This window comes from Eleutherodactylus coqui, chromosome 6, assembly GCF_035609145.1.
Source record: "Eleutherodactylus coqui strain aEleCoq1 chromosome 6, aEleCoq1.hap1, whole genome shotgun sequence".
NCBI lineage: Eukaryota > Metazoa > Chordata > Amphibia > Anura > Eleutherodactylidae > Eleutherodactylus > Eleutherodactylus coqui.
Window position 1 is genome coordinate 69,336,181 of NC_089842.1, and position 17,001 is coordinate 69,353,181.

At 43.6% G+C, this 17,001-nt stretch overlaps 1 protein-coding gene across 2 annotated transcripts; it reads left to right on the forward strand.

Moving 5' to 3' along the window:
* The first annotated feature begins 1,340 nt into the window (after window positions 1–1,340).
* On the forward strand, window positions 1,341–15,448 carry LOC136632217 (nicotinamide N-methyltransferase-like). 2 transcript variants are annotated; one of them, XM_066606948.1, is made up of 4 exons: window positions 1,341–1,498; window positions 6,496–6,689; window positions 13,745–13,958; window positions 14,642–15,448. In XM_066606948.1, exons 2-4 carry the CDS (start codon window positions 6,539–6,541, stop codon window positions 15,069–15,071), a joined length of 795 nt encoding a protein of 264 aa, XP_066463045.1. In that variant the 5' UTR covers window positions 1,341–1,498; window positions 6,496–6,538; the 3' UTR covers window positions 15,072–15,448. The 2 variants fall into 2 exon arrangements, with proteins under 2 accessions (XP_066463045.1, XP_066463046.1); XM_066606949.1 differs by having other exon boundaries at window positions 1,472–1,498; window positions 6,483–6,689.
* The last annotated feature ends 1,553 nt before the right edge of the window (window positions 15,449–17,001 follow it).

Consider the following 17,001-nt stretch of genomic DNA (forward strand, 5'->3'; position numbering starts at 1 on the left):
GTTGACTGAGGCAGAGTATTCAACTTGCGTCATAGACAGGGCACCCATGTCCATCAGGACCTCTCATGGTCGAGAGGGGTTAATGTCTCTACACAGGAATTGAGGCAAAAGAAGTGGGAAAAGGGCAGAGTGTCTATAAATTGTGGGACTCAGGGATTGGACAGGAGGCGGACAGAAAAGACTATATCTAAAACTAATCATTAAATGATTAGGTCCTGCTGGCCTAGTATTCTGGCTGACCATTAGTCATATTAGCATAATAATATGAGATGAGTGGTGAAAAAGAACTAGTGGTGTAAATGGGCCTTTAGGCTCAGGCGCGACCTGTTGAAATACATCAACTGTAGAAGGAAATAAACATATTCAAAACAATCATCTAACACATTTTGAAGCCTGCAGACCTCTACATCAGTTGGATTATGTATTAGCATGCAAGTAATACAAATTCCACAGGGTTCAGTTCACGTGAATATGACCACTGCTGGCCAGCAGTATTATGTAGAAAGGCCAGAAGTGTCGTATTACCTGCACACTAAGGGCGCCCACCCACTGGCGATTTTTTTCCCTGCGAAATTCGCAGCATTTTTTTCTCTGCAGGGGTCTATGGGACTTGTAATGTTAAAATTGCGATCGCGCAAAATCGCAATTTACCGCGAAATCGCGATTTTGCGCGATCGCGATTTTAACATTACAAGTCCCATAGACCCCTGCAGAGAAAAAAATGCTGCGAATTTCGCAGGGAAAAACAATCGCCAGTGGGTGGGCGCCCTAATACCTAATCAAACTGTCCGATGAAGAGGTATGTGCACCTTGAAACATATTTCCTGCTGGTTTTGAATAAAGTGTACTTTTTAAATATCCATTCTTTGGACTTGATTTCCTCCTACAGTTGATTTTTACAGCTTGCCCAACCACAGCCTTAGTTCTTTTTTTTTCTTCCTATGCAGAAGGAATTAATTACAATCATGGTTTTAACTATAAGGGAAGTGCCAGAAGGTCCACCTTTTACATAAGACACCAGTAATATAAATGGCACATGGTATAGTAGGTGGAGGCCATGTGACAGATTTGGCATTGGGGCACAGGAGCTTTTCAGTTATGCTTCTGGCTATAATACTGGAGTTAATTGTGAACTAATGAAGTTTCACCTTGCATGAACTTTCTCAATCCATTATATAACAATTCTATCAGAGTTAGAAATGTATTGGACAAGCTTCAAGGTTGGGCACAGTTTAGAAATCTAGTGGCACTCTGACAAGATGATAAACCAAATGCTGCATGTACTACCATAAGCCTGAGTAATCAACAACATTCCTTATTAAAACGCTGGAAACAGTAATTCATTCATCATAAGGAATTAACGTCTGCTGACAAAATATTTTGTATCTGATCCAGCGAATACGAAAGGACAAAGGGAAATATCAAGGCTAATAAAAACCAAGCCATCAGCTAGTTTCCTATTACATCAACGTAGACCAGGGAAAGCAGAGGAGCAAAGGTAAGAGACACTGAGAGAAAACTCACTGAGAGAAAACTGTTCTATGATTCTTCTTGCCAAAAGGATTGGCTCCATTATATTTAAATCTTGCACAGGGACCATTAGGGCAGAGAGTTTTATTGGCTAACATACTATACATCCTAGCTGAGAGGGAACATTTACTAAATTGCCAACTAATTTTTGGGGCATAATTTTTTTCCTGGACACATTTTGCTTATTTTGTAGAGGGTCACATAAAGGGGGAACTATACAGTAGGTGGATGGTTTTAGTGACATGGCTAATCAGTGTACATCATTGCATAAAGTTTAAAGGGAAGGACTCTTTCGTTCCTCTAAAGTAACCATGACTTCATAACATTTTCCGTGGGAACAATACATAAACACTAGTATCAAATTAACTCGGGTGAAGCCTGGTATACCAGCTAGTACTGTATATGATCATGACATAGGGTTCACTTCTCCTGATCCATAATAATTTAAACTTTCCAAATTTGATAGGTCAAGAGCTGATCTTAATGACACTGACAAGTGGTGGTTGATTAGGAACAGACAAGTATATATAAATATTACTATGCAAAGTATATTCCTTCAAACTGTATACATAGGTATACCATGTAAATAAACTATCATTCTCCTCCCGATGCATCACAATCACATATTGGGGACTGTTATGTACTGATTTTTTTCAGTAGATTGACATAATTTTAAGACACATCTATGCAGAATTATTTCCAATGATAACTATTAATGGCAAAAACATGCACAATACAGTTATGCATAAACCTTTTTTAATGAAGTGATCATTGCTGCATCATATAGGGACTTGCTCAGTGCTATTAGCTGATATGGGTCTTAGGGTGCATTCACACGAACGTAGATCGGCTCGGTTTTCACGCCGAGCCGATATACTGTATGTTGTCCTCATGTGCAGGGAGGGGGAGGCTGGAAGAGCCCAGGAGCAGGAACTGAGCTCCCGCCCCCTCTCTGCCTCCTCTCCGCCCCTCTGCACTATTTGCAATGAGAGGAGGTGGAACGGGGCGGGGCTAAGTTCCGGGAATTAGCCCCGCCCCGTTCCGCCTCTCCCCATTGCAAATAGTGCAGAGGGGTGGAGAGGAGGAAGAGAGGGGGCGGGAGCTGAGTTTCTGCTTCCAGCCCCCCCCCCCTGCACATGAGGACAACGTATATCGGTATACGTTCGTGTGAACGCACCCTTACATAGAGATGAGCGAGCGTACTCATCCGAGCTTGATGCTCGTTCGAGTACTAGGGTACTTGAGATGCTCGTTACTCAAGACGAGCACCACATGGTACTCGAGTCAATTCCATTTCCTTCCCTGAAAGTTTTGTGCCATTTTCTGGCCAATAGACATTCAGGGAAGGCATTACAACTTCCTCCTGTGACGTTCCAGCCCTATCCCACCCCCCTGCAGTGAGTGGCTGGCGAGATCAAGTGACCGTCGAGTACTTAAAGTGGGGCCGCCCGCGGCTCGCCACAAACACACACTGGGAGAGATCAGGGACAGTGCTGCTGCTTATTAAGGGATAGTGTTAGTATAGGATCCTGTGTACAAGAACCCCAACAGTCCTTCTTAGGGCCACATGTGACCTAGTGCATTACTGTTGTGGCTGCTGGTACCAGTTTTGCAAAAAAAAAATTTTTTTTTTATATCGGGCATGCAGGCTATAGCGTTCTCAGGCTGCAGTCTGTACTACATAGTATAGGGTGAGTGGTGGTGAGGCAGGGACAGTGGTGGGTTCTTGTATACAGGATTCCACACTAACGGTCCTTCTTAGGGCTACATCTGACCGTGTGCATTTAACTCCGTGGCTGCTGGGAGTTCTAGTACCTCACTATTGCACAGCTAGGCCTGCTTGCAGCCTTCCTAATAATTTATTTCTGGCTGCAGTTTGCATAACATAAGCGCTGTTTGCCTCCAACTGCATGCCAATAATTCAAAAAAATTTTACACCACTCTGTCTGCCGTCAACTGCACGCACAGCGTACGGCAACAGCCCCTCATAGAGGGAAAGTCAGATACACGCTATATAGCCTGCATTGCATTTCCCAAAAAAGTTTTTTTTAAATCCTTCTTAGGGCTACCTGTGACCATGTGCATTTAATTGCGTGGCTGCTGGGAGTTGCGGTGCATCACTACTGCCGCTGCAACTGAAAGGTTACTGGGCTCTGCCTATACTGCTGCAACTGAAATGTTACTGGGGTCTGCCTATACTGCTGCAACTGAAATGTTACTGGGCTCTCTCTATACTGTTACCACTGAAATGTTACTAATACTGGGCTCTGCCTATAATGCTGTTACTAAAATGTTACTGGGCTCTGCCTATACTGCTGCTACGGAAATGTTACTGGGGTCTGTCTATACTGTAACTACAGAAATATTACTGGGGTCTCCCTAGACTTCTGCAACATAACTGTTAGTGGGGTCAGCTTATACCTTTGCTACAGGAATATTACAGGGGTCTGTGCATAGTATTGGTGCACTAAGTTTTCCCATCGTGGTGTTCTACGTATCTGGCCCTAAAAAAAACCCTACACTGACTAGGGCATGGAGTGTGGGCCGAAGCCAACCTGTATTTTATCTCACGTTACCTCAGCTATTCGGGGCACTGCAATGGAATTTATTTTTGTACGGTCAGTGGGTTCCAGGGAGCCACCCATTCTGTGGGTCCGCACAGACTTCCCATAGCGGAGTTGTACCTGCCTGGCACTATGAAAAAAACCACAGACTGACTAGGGCATGGAGTGTGGGCCAAAGCCAACCTGCATTTTATCTCACTTTACCGCAGCTATGTGGGGCACTGCATTGGGACAAACAAGAGGAGCAATACAGCGCTAATGAGACGCTCACAGCTATGCTAGCATTGGAGTCCGCTCTAGGCCCGCGATTGTTGAGGGTTTGTGCAGAGGCCTATGTCCTGGGTGCAGTGAAAGTCCGCTTCCTGCCTACGATTGCTGAAGCTGTTGGACCAGGCCTATGTCCCGGGGGAACTGCAACTGCGCCAGGTTGGGGCTGTGCAACTTTTTCCTGGCTAATCCAGTCATTGGAGCAACATTGGAGCAACATTTCTTTCATTGAGAAAGAAAACGTAACTGATTTACTGAGCCCGTCGCAGATGAACGAGCATCGAAGTCCGCTGCATGCCCGCGTTTGCAGAGGGTGTTGGCTGAGGCCTATGTCCCGGGGGAAGTGCAGATACGCCAGGTTGGAGCTGTGGAGCTTTTTCCTGCTGATCCAGTCATTGGAGCGGTGAAAGGAAAGGTAACTGATTTAATGAGCCCGTCGCAGATGAACTAGCATCAAAGTCCGCTTTATGCCTACGATTGCTGAAGCTGTAGGCCGAGGCCTATGTCGTCGGCGCGGTGCAAATCTGCCATGTTTGGCCGATCTGATTTATTGTTCATGTCTTGGGTTGCCTAGGACCCACCTATGCTGTGGGTGCCCACTTAGTTCCCATCGTGGTGTTTGACCTGTCTGGCACAAAGACACTGACTGACTTGGGTAGGGGGCAGAGTGCAGATGGCTTTCCCCTTGCGGTGTTGATTGAGCTATGCGACACCTAGACAGACTATAACTATGTAACTCATGCTCACGTCTGCAGCTCCTGACAGAGGTGGCACAGGATTGGAATGAAGATCGAACGTCAATTTCTCATTGATTCTCTACAGCATTGTGGGCGATCGCCCCGCCCCTTTTAAAGAGGGCTGCTACCTGTCCCTGCCCACCCTCTGCAGTGTGTGCCTCTGGTTCCCCCTCATCGCTGACGCACTTATAAATAGACATGAGTGTGGCGTGGCATGATGGCAGTTGAAGGCTGCGCAGGGACACTTTTGTGTGGCTTCGGACGCAGGGTCGTGCGGGGGGGGGGGGGGGGTTGGGCAGCATGTAACCCAGGAGAAGAGTGTCCCGCAGGCAGTGATTGTGCTTGGTTGGAGGTAGTGTGGTGCTTAGCTAAGGTGTGCCTTGCTAATGAGGGTTTGTCCAAAGTAAAAATTGTTAGGGGGGGCTCACTCTTGCTGCTATTGTGCCTTAATAGTTAGAATTGGGACCCTGAGATGCAGCCCAGCATGCTGTCCCTCGCCTGCCCTATCCGTTTCTGTGTCGTTTCCATCACTTTCTTGGGTTTTCCAGATTTTCACAAATGAAAACCTTAGCGGAGCACCGGTCATATACAAAAATGCTTGAGTCGCCCATTGACTTCAATGGGGTTCATTACTCGAAAAAACTCTTGAGCATAGCGGAAAGTTCGACACGAGCATCCGAGCATTTTGGTGCTCGCTCATCTCTAGTCTTACACACTCTTTACATGCTTTTTGACAACTAATACATAGAAGGGCACAGGGAGAACAACAGGTTCATTATGAAGAAGACACGACTGTTGAGCAAATGCAGAAAGTAATCAACTTCATTTGAATTGCTGCCATGTTCTAGTAGAAGATTATATATTTTGGCAACAGCAAGCCAGACATTTTAAAGGGCTTATCTGTGATGAGAGAAAAATGAGCAAGCAGCTGAGTAGAATTACTAAAAACTTGTGACGAAACAACTCAAGGGTTTATATTTCCAGGAGACTCTACGGAGAAAACACTATTTGATTGGTATAATATATGTTTTGTTTGCAGTAAAGGGTTAATGTCATTATTAGAGATGAGCGAACGTACTCGGTAAGGCCGATTTTGAAATCGAGCACCGCGATTTTCGAGTACTTCACTACTCGGGTGAAAAGATTCGGGGGTCACCGGGGGGCGGGGGAGGCGCGGCGGAGCGGTGGGAAGCAGCGGGGAACAGGGGGGAGCCCTCTCTCTCTCCCTCTCCCCCCCACTCCCCTCTGCAACCCCCCGCTCACCCACGGCACCCCCCGAATCATTTCACCCGAGTAGTGAAGTACTCGAAAATCGCGGTGCTCGATTGCGAAATCGGCCTTACCGAGTACATTCGCTCATCTATAGTCATTATATTACAATCAGGTATATTTCTTAGGCATCAACAGAGAATCTGAGGACAGTCCTGAGGATAGAACATCATGGCCATCCCTTATACCTCACAGCAAACCTACATTGATGATTTTGATGCCAAAGAGTACTTACAGGCATACTGTGCAGACAAAGATGGACATTTTTCTGGAGACTGGTCAGATTTTGCGTTACCAATTCTGCATGAAATTTTCACTACAGGTAAGTAATTCAATAATTTTACATAGTTAATATAGGTTTGTTTTTTTCATTTGGTCAAGTAAGAATTTTTTGCTAGCATTTTGTATTTACCTGTCACACCACCTGTTTAATAATTGGCTCAGAGGCTGCAACTTGGAGATTTGATGCTATTTTGAAGGCGAAGGACAGTCACGCCAAATATTGATTTCGGTTTCACTTTTGTGCATTTACTTTCCATATTCTGAATTGACAAAATTAAACTATTAACTAGAGATGAGCGAATGTACTCGGTAAGGCCAATTTCGCAATCGAGCACCGCGATTTTCGAGTACTTCACTACTCTGGTGAAAAGATTCGGGGGGCGCCGTGGGTGAGTGGGGGGTTGCAGAGGGGAGTGGGGGGGGAGAGGGAGAGAGCTCCCACCTGTTTCGCGCTGCTACCCCCCGCTCCACCACGCCATGCCCCGCCCCCCGGCGACCCCCGAATCTTTTCACCCGAGTAGTGAAGTCCTCGAAAATCGCGGTGCTCGATTGCAAAATCGGCCTTACCGAGTATGTTCGCTCATCTCTACTATTAACATATATTACAGGGGTATGATAACCCAGATACCCAAGTGAGATTATCTAAAATATCAGTATGTTATCATACCCAAGTGAGATTAACTCTCATGATGATTTTATTAGGAAATTTTGAAAAATGTGAGTTATGAGTTTCACATCAGAAAGATCATTTATAATAATCCTGTAAAAGTATGTGCATTGATGTTACATTATATTTTTATAGTTTAATCTTATATTATAAGATTCTATTCATTTCTAATTTCTCTAATGATAGATATCATTAGAGAAATTAGAAATGGATAGTCTTATGTCAACTAGAAATGAATAGAGTATTTATTACAGAGCTCTGATGTTGGAGTCTGTTCTGCAAATGTATATTACATTATAACAGCCTCCGACATAAGAGCTCTGTTTTGCATAGTGTTTGAAATATGTGTGAACCTTGCCTGACATCAGAGCTATGCAGGGAAATCTGACACTGGATTAGAAATGAATAACGATACCCAGGTGGGTGCTGCTCGGGTATGTCCGCAGTGCCATTGAAAGTGAATGGAATGTTGGTGTGCTTGCATGACCAGCGCTCCATTCAGTCTCTTCCTCATTGTAGGGGATGCAGTAACCCCACAATGAGGAGGACAGGGGACGCCCCATGTCAAGAACAGAAGGGAATCTCAGCAGCAAAAAAACCCTACTGATCAGTAAGTTATCCTCTATTCTACGGATAGGGAACAAGTTGCAATCTGGGTACAACCCCCTTAACAAGAACAGATGGGTCAGTATCCAGGCTTTGTGTGCCTTTTTTTTTAACAGGCGAAGCACCTATGGAACATACACTGCCAGTCTCACCTGCTTAATTTAAACAGCCTTTACTATCAGCTCTTGAAGAATTATTTAACCTACTTTTTCTCCCTGCATTATGAATGTTTGCTCAATATACTCAATAAAAGACATGAGCAAAGCAAATTTTGAGCAATTATCGTCCCATGTAATTGGCCCATTAGGTAAGACTCAGGCTTCTGCAATGCATTTCCACATTAAAAATGTGCAATTTTCATCATGCACATGAAAAAATTGCATGTGTCTTCAATAGCTAGGCTAACTTCACACTGGCGAGCATTATGAATCCCGTGAGTCCCGCCCTCACGCGGTGCCATGCAGGATAACATCGCTTAGGCCGGCTTCACACGAGCATGACGGGCTCCACCGCGGAATATTCCACAGCGAAGCTCGTCATGGCGCCCCCCAGAGACTCCATACTTACCAGCGGGTCCGGCGTCTTCGCTCCCGCATGACGCTTCCCCGCCCACCGCCGCCGCGTCATGTGACACGCCAGCCGCGTCACATGACGCTGCTGCGGTAGGCGGGAAAGCGTTTTCACGCTATCTTCCGCTGTGTTACAGCGGAAGATAGCGTGAACGGACGGCTTCCATTGACTGCAATGGAAGCCGTCAGCGTGTACACCCGCGGCAAATAGAGCATGCCGCAGGTGAGGATGGGAGATTTCACGGTGCGGAATTCCGCGGTGGAATTCCGCATTGTGAGCATTGTGCTATTAGGTTCAATAGAACCTAATAGCAGCGGGCAACGCAGCGGATTTTTGCCGCGAATTACGCGTCGGAAATCCGTTCGTGGGAAGGAGGCCTTATTGTGGTTCATATTCGTGCAAGATTTTCTCACCTGTGTGAAGGCATCCTAAAAATAGAAGAAAAAAAAAACGCATCACACTCACATGAAATGAGTCTTGCAGAAGAATCACCCAAAAATAGGACATGCAGTGTTTTTTTAATTCTCACTTTCTCAATTTTGATGCAGGCAAAATCATTCATAAAATAACCCATTGAAAATATTGGGTTCTTTAAACGTGCTAGTTCTGTGTGTCTCGCAATCCCACAGAACTCGCATATTATCGGCCATGCAAATCCAGCCTCACTGCTGATTTTGTACAGTATTGTTGTTTTGTATTATGTCGCCCTCTTGTGTTTATCTTTTGTATTTGCAAATGATATCTCCATAGCAGAATATGTATTAATGTTCATTAGGGTGGTTTCACATTTGCGCTCTGGGTTCGGCTTTCCTGCTACATTCAGGAAGCAAGAAAGGGAAATCCCCATTGCTGAATGGCTCTGTCTCTGGACAGAACTGAACAGCTCCGGAAGGACAATATTGACTATAATGTAGACTATCCGCTTTCTACCCAACCGGACGATTTTGGACAGAAGAAAAAGCGTTGCATGCAGCGCTTTTTTTTTTCCGGTATACTCCAATGTTAATAGTCTCTGTAGATGAACGTTGCGAACTTATGGTGGAGGTTGTGGTAGTCACACTGGGCCGAAAACAATACTCCTGTGAGTCGGTTCCAGAAAGACGCAAAATGACATGAAAGTGGATCTTGCTGGAAAAACCAGGAAAATCAGTGTCCTAATCCATGCTAGAGTAAGCCTGGGTAGCAGATCTCACTCAACTGTGTCCTGGGTCCAGATACAGAACACCACAGAGATGAAGGATCTCTTAATTTGTTCTCTCCTCTTCTGAGATCTCTTACACACTCAAGCCACATTTGAATGGCATGAGTTGTCAATCAAACAAAGCCCCACAGCAAGTCCTCGTGCAGATCGCATCGCCCAGAGCGCGGCCAGCATGGAGGCGGGCGGCTAGGGAGCCTCCATTAACTGTAAGTTGCTCAGAACTGAACTACTGCTGCTTACACTGAACATCTAGTCGTTTAGTTTTCAGCATGCAGAAACTCAACGACTGAACAACTCTCACTCAGTCGTTCGGTCTCTGCATGTATTTACATGGGACAACTATTGTTCAAACTCCCACAGAAGCTCAGGAATTTTAACAAGTCTGCATGATAATCGTCCCATGTAAATGGCCTATTACTTGATCACTTCCTCCCACAGGAGACTGCTCACACCCATGTGTCCACTACAGCCAATGAGCTTTAAGGCTATAAAACTAATGCAAAGATAAAAGAAGCTAAAACAGAGACATATTACTTTGGCACTAGAGGTCACTATCAACCAGAAAATATCCATCTAGATATTAAAATCCAAGTCAGGAAGACATTTATAAAGTGCAATAGGCTTATAACTAACCCATACTGCCATTACACTCCATTCAGAGTACACTATAAGCCTCTCTATACCATCATAATGGTGTGTGACAATATATTCCTACTGCCATGGGGCTAGTAGTGAAATTCAAGTGGTTACACTGAAGCTGACTCCCTGGCAGGAGTGGAGCCCCTATCCACAGCTGGTCGACCAACTTCAATGCCAAAAGTAACTCTGCACTCCACGGGGTATAGGGCAAAGTATCCCAATATTCAAATGGTTATCTTAACCATAATTTATTCAAAAAAACTCTGCAACGCATTTCGGTGCTTGCAAGCGCCTTTCTCAAGCATAGAATACAAATACATTCAACAGGTATCTATAGATATAATACATTTACTTCAGGTCTGCATTAGATGCCGGACTGCTTACCATGACGTCATCCATAGGCAGGGGTTTACCGCTGCGTTCAGCGTAACTCACGTGATCTTCCTGTGAAATGCAGCGTGCGTTCCAAGTTCATATCACCTTGTAGCTCATATTGTGCAAACGTGCGTTCCATGGACCTACACATTTACAATATTACATGTTGTTATTACAAACATTTAAAATGTTGCAATTTAATCTCCCAACTTTTTTAAAATATAAAATGAGTTTTCTAAAAATCAATTGTAATAAATATATTCTATGTATATATATATATTAGTGACGTCACTATCGCATGTATACCAAATTGTTTTGTAGAAATACATATTCACATTTTGACATTCTGGATTGTTATTTTAAAAAGCTGTTATGTGTGTAATGTAAAATAGATACCATAGAGACTTATATGTGATTTATTTCTGTGTGTGTGTATATATATATATATATATGTATTATGTGGCAAGTTGGGGTTACTTGCCCAGGATCTCCTGCTTATTTTCCCCTGCCCAGGGGTGGGGCAGCACCGCAATGATGTCAAGAAACAGGGTAAAGTCCAAATGCTGGTTCCCTTCAGCGTTTTTTTTAGTATAGCAGCGTACTCAGTATACATACAATCCAGCATGTCATATGCCACTTCACACTGTCGTCTGTCACAGTGCACACAGCAACACGTACCGCTTCCTTCAGCGGACCTTCCAGGAAGGTGATTTCGACCCGATAGGCAATGAGCGAGGGGCCACTACCCCATGTCCACTGCATGCTCCATGCTTCCAGGTCCCTTACAGGCCCCATAGGCCTCGATGGACCTAAGCTCCACAGGCTTCAAGGACACTGAGTTTGTGAGAGAGGGGAAATTTAAACTTGCAGGTGCAGGTTAACTAAACCAAACACAGTGACTGTGCTCAGAGGCCCTCTACAGGCCACTCTTGCTACTGCACTGTCATAATATTTTTATATATATATATATATATATATATATATATATATATATATATATAGTGTTTGATTTCATCTTTAGATTTTTTTCTAGTAATTAATTTAAGCCATTAGGGACTAGTGTTTTCAGTCGGAATATCCAGAACATTTCTTTTTTTTCAGGTCGCTAAGAAATTTGGACTGTATATGTTCTATAGGTGTTACTTTTAATCCATTACTATCACAATTGAGTACTTTGAGAAAGTTGCGTGGTATGCTATGGTTTTTAAATTTATTTTTAATATTTGATCAATGCCTAGATATGCGCTTCCTCAGTGCATTTTTAATTCATCCTACATATTTTTTACAGCATGGGTCTTCTAATAGATTGATGACATATTTTGCCTCACAATTTTTGTTTCTTTCTCCAACTCACTTTCCTTCTTTGCACTATATGGTGACAACACTAACATTTCTTTTTCCCACATTTGTATGCTCCTGGGACAAATTCTCCTATTGGATGTTTTCTTATTATTTTATTATTGTTCTTCTTTTTTCCTGAAGAGGATGTGCAAGAAAAAAGAACAACCAAAAAACAGAATCTAACACAATCACAACAACAAGTATTGAAAAAACTAGCTGGACAAGAAAAAAGAGTTTTTAAAAGAGCAGACAAGGGAGGAGGGATTGTAATAATGGACCATAGAGATATTATAATGTTAGCCAAAAAATCTTAGATGTTGAAAACTACTACATGAGATTAAAAGAAGACCCCACTATAGAAATTTCCAAGACAATAACAAAAAAGGAAGACAAACACATCTGCTAAGTAGAATATATTTATTACAATTGATTTTTAGAAAACTTGTTTTACATCTTGTATGTTATATTTTAAAGATGTTGGGAGATTAAATTGCAAGATTTTACATGTTTGTAATAACAATATGTAATGCTGCAAATGTGTAGGTCCATAGAACAGCAGCGGCTGGCCGGTTCAATTCATTGCAGTGACGCCATCTAAACAGATTGCAATGGAACGCATGTTTGTGCTCCAATGAGCTACAACGTGATACGAACTTGGAACGCACGCTGTGTTCCACAGGAAGATGACATGAGTAACACTGAACACAGCGGTAAACCCCTCCCTATAGATGACGTCATGGCAAGCAGTCCTGTGTCTATTGTGGACCTTCTGAGGTAAGTGTACTTGTACCTATATATATACCTGTTAAATGTATTTGTATTCTATGCATGAAAAAGGCACTTGCAAGCGCCAAAACATGTTGCAGAGTTTTTTGAATAGATTATGGTTATGGTAACCATTTGAATACTGGAATACTTTCTACTATACCTCTGACTCTTGAGCTATACCCCCAATCAGTGAGCTTCTTTCTCCAAGACATCTCTCCAAGTGGCTGGACTTTGGACAGGGAATTCTTGTAACAAGAACTTGGACACATGGTTCTGGTGGGTCTTCCCAAAGCTGGGTTTGCCCACCACATACCAGGTGAGTGCAAAAATATCTACACTTTATATATACCTAATAGAACTATTTTACGCGAGGCGCTGTTCATATATTTGTTTGTCTCCACAGCTGGTGGCTACCACCAGTAGACAAGTTGTTGACCAGCATAAAGGTAGATCCCTATTCCTAAACCTAATAGAGGGCCCTGAAACCACCCCGGTGCCCCCTGTTACAATTACACGAACATTAAAGGAGGTTTCTGAGTTGTAGTTTCTGTGTAAAATCTGTTCTCTATTCACAAACATAACAAGTAGGTGTATACTCACTTCCTTCCGCTACTGCTGTGTGTCAAGCCGCTACACAGTCCTCCGCTACAGTATTTGTTTACAGACTGCAGTCGCACCCAGTTTACGGGATGTCAGACACTGCACCCAATGATAGAGCTAAGTGATCAACCGCGGAGTTATTGGCTGCAACACCTGTGGCCCCGGAAACTGGCTTGGGGCTGCCTGTAAATGAGACATCAAAGAGGAAACCCAAAGCAGCAGCGGGGGACACAGCAGGGGCAGGGAGAGCTGAGTATATTTAAGCATATTTGCTATTTTAGTGCGTTGTCCTTTCTAATCAGATATTTAAATGTTGTTCTTTTATAAGGTGGAGTAAAGGGGGATACAATGCTTGATTTTGGCACTGGACCCACCATTTATCAACTGCTCTCAGCTTGTGAAGTGTTTGATAACATCATTGTCTCTGATTTCCTTGAAAAAAATCGAGCTGAATTCCAAAGATGGCTGAAGAAGGATCCAGATGCTTTTGACTGGACTCACATTATCAAATCTGTTTGTGAGCTGGAAGGAAAGTCCTCCAGGTATTGATTCCTTTTTCAGGTTTTACCAACTTGCTTAAGAATTCTGGATGTGAAAAGTTACAATTTTGGTGCAAGTAGCAAAACTGTCACTTTTCTGGCACTTACACGATGCTCTGCAACTTTTTCAAAAAGTAGGCAGGACCCAGCCTGAGGGGGCAAGGCTACACAGCTTGCAACATTTACTATAATCTGCACTAGAAACTGCTGTAGACTATACCAAAAGCTTACATTAGCGCTGTGCTACACTGTAAGGTGAATCTCAGCCGCGGGAGCTGCCGCCCCGGGAGCAGGAGCCAGCAGGCGGTTCTCCGCAGGTCAGCCTATCTGACAGATAGGCTGATCGCGGAGAATTGGGGCAATTCACAGCATGCTGCCAATTGCCGGCCGCGAGCAGAGAATCGCAATGATTCTCTGCTCCTCGACACGGAGCCGGCACTTTCCCTAGCAACGCTATGGAAAGCTTCAGCCAGCGTGATTCACTGGCGATTTACCGCTGGCGAAATCACTGCCGTGGAACAGGGGGCCTAAGACTGCTGCTTCACTGTTTCTGTAACACCTAGTAAGGTGGTCAGTTATCCAGCTGTGAGCTTTTTATTTCTGCCAGGAAACCCTGTGATGGGAATACCCCTTTAAGAAAGACAAATTTGTCCATTACATAACATTTGATTCTTGTATGTTTAAAGGGAGGACTGTGAGAAAAAGGCTGAGAAACTTCGCAGCAAGGTGAAAGAAGTCCTGAAATGTGACGCTCTGAAAAGAAACCCTTATGATCCTGTCGTTGTCCCACCAGTTGATTGCCTCCTGTCTTGCCTCTGTCTTGAAGTCCCATGTAAGGACATACAGTCATTCTGTGATGTTCTGAAAAATTTCCAGGACTTGATAAAGCCTGGAGGTCACCTTTTACTTTTAAGTGCACTGAGAGAAACGTTTTATCACATTGGTACAAAGCAGTTTAGCTCATTGTACATAAACGAGGAAGAGCTGGAGATGGCTTTTAAGGAAGCCGGTTACCAAATTAAAAAAGCCGTGTATAAGCAGCGTCCTGATAACGCAGCAATGGATTTCACTGATTGTCAAGGTTTCTATTTTATTCATGCCTGCAAACCCAAATAAAACTACATTCTTCAGAAACCTTTTTGCTATAGCATATCTTTTGAACACAAGTGCTCCTGGCCTCCAGCTGTACTAGTAACTACTACACCGCTCACTTCAGTTAATGGGGTTGTGTTGTATTTCCCTGCACAACAAGTGGCCAGGCACATCAACGTGCAGAAAAAAATCAGTGAAGAATTCTATATATTACTCAAAATCCCTGCATTCATACCTCAGCAATCAGTAAGTGATGACATATGCTATGGCTATGTCATCCCTTATTTAAGTTTAAAGGAGTATTTTATTTTTCTCATTTTAGCATTCATATCGTATATTGTTCCTGATGCAGAACTATAAAATGTGAAATGCATCTTACAAATACATTTTCCTCCTAGCTCCCTTTTGTTGTTCATTTGCCATCGCATATGACCACCACTGCGAATCTGAAACTGTGGCCACATTTGCTCAGTAGTATCTGTGCTTCTGTCTGGATTCTTGAAAGTGCTCATTGTTTTGTCATATGCAATAGCTTCATGGCTTGACCACGTGTCTGTATTGCTATTGAGTTGAATAGGATGGCTGTGGCACAAGCAAAGCTTCCATTCACTTGCCTGTAATACCAGGCCATTGCAGAATGTATGGGGCTATCCACTTCCTGCTCCATACACTGAAACAGCCTGGTGAACATCTAATCAATAGGGGTCCTGGGCAGTGGACCACCATTGATTAGTTAGCATTTTTAAGAGCTGGAAACCCCCTTTCAAGCACTTCCAAAAACGGTATTCTGGTCAGTATTTTGCAACAGCATTTGTAGGCAAACCAGAAGTGGAACCTACAGTATAATGAAGGAATTTGAACATCTTCCATATTTTGTTTCATTTCTGGGGTTTGACTTACAAATACCGATGCAAAATACTGACCCAAATACTGCCGTGTGAAAGTAGCCTAATAAAAACAAGATGATTGTGAAGTCTCTTCTACATATCTTCAACAATTTCTACCATTAATTCTTTATTAATCAAATTACATTTGTAAAGTATTTGAAACAATATATGTACTAACATAGTAAAAGCTTTCTTATATACATTTGATTCTATGATCATTGTAACCTTTCTTTAAAGAAAACCTGTCCTATTCGCACAGCACCGTAGACTAAGTTATGATGCTGTTAGGGGACATGACAGGGAGCCGGGTGATGTACCGTAAATACTCGAGTATAAGCCGACTTTTTCATCACATTTTTTTAATGCTGAAAAAGCCCCCCTTGGCTTATACTCGCGTGAGGGACTAGATAAAAAAAACCCCTCAATACTCACCTCCCAGCCGGCGTCTGTGCCCCTGGCGTGAGGGGCTCCCCTGCGGTGCCACAAGCTGCTTTGTAATTCTCCCCGCTGTCATCTCTCTGCTCGGCTTTGAATTCTCCCACCGTCAGCTAGTAAGCGCTGTGATTGGATCGAGCACCACCCAATCACAGCCAGCACTTGATCATTTACAGCCATTCAGTGAATGACCTCACTGAATGGCTGTGATTGGTTTATCGAACGCCGGCTGTGATTGGCTGGGGCTCGATCTAATCATAGCACTTACTAGCTGACAGCGGGGGGGAATTCAAAGCTGAGTAGCGAGATGACAGCGGGGAGAATTACAAAGCAGCTTGTGGCACCGCCGGGGAGACCATTTTGCCAGAGACACAGATGCTGGCTGGGAGGTGAGTATTGCGCTGTCTAGCTAGGCTTATACTCGAGGCACTTAGTTTTCCAAGTTTTTTGTTGTAAAATTAGGTGCCTCGGCTTATACTCGGGTCGGCTTATACCCGAGTATATATGGTATTTATTATATTCACCGGCTCTCATGATTCAGCGCTGTCGTTCTCCAAAGATGATGCAGTGCTGGACAATCTGACTCTTTTCAGTGTCCCGTGCCCTTGCTCTCTTATGCAAGTCTATGGGAG

Coding starts and splice junctions, on each gene's coding strand:
- LOC136632217 (XM_066606948.1), top strand. CDS start 6,539: ATGGCCATCCCTTATACCTCACAGCAAACCTACATTGATGATTTTGAT. Junction 6,690..13,744: donor GCATGAAATTTTCACTACAG/GTAAGTAATTCA, acceptor TTCTTTTATAAG/GTGGAGTAAAGGGGGATACA. Junction 13,959..14,641: donor CTGGAAGGAAAGTCCTCCAG/GTATTGATTCCT, acceptor GTATGTTTAAAG/GGAGGACTGTGAGAAAAAGG.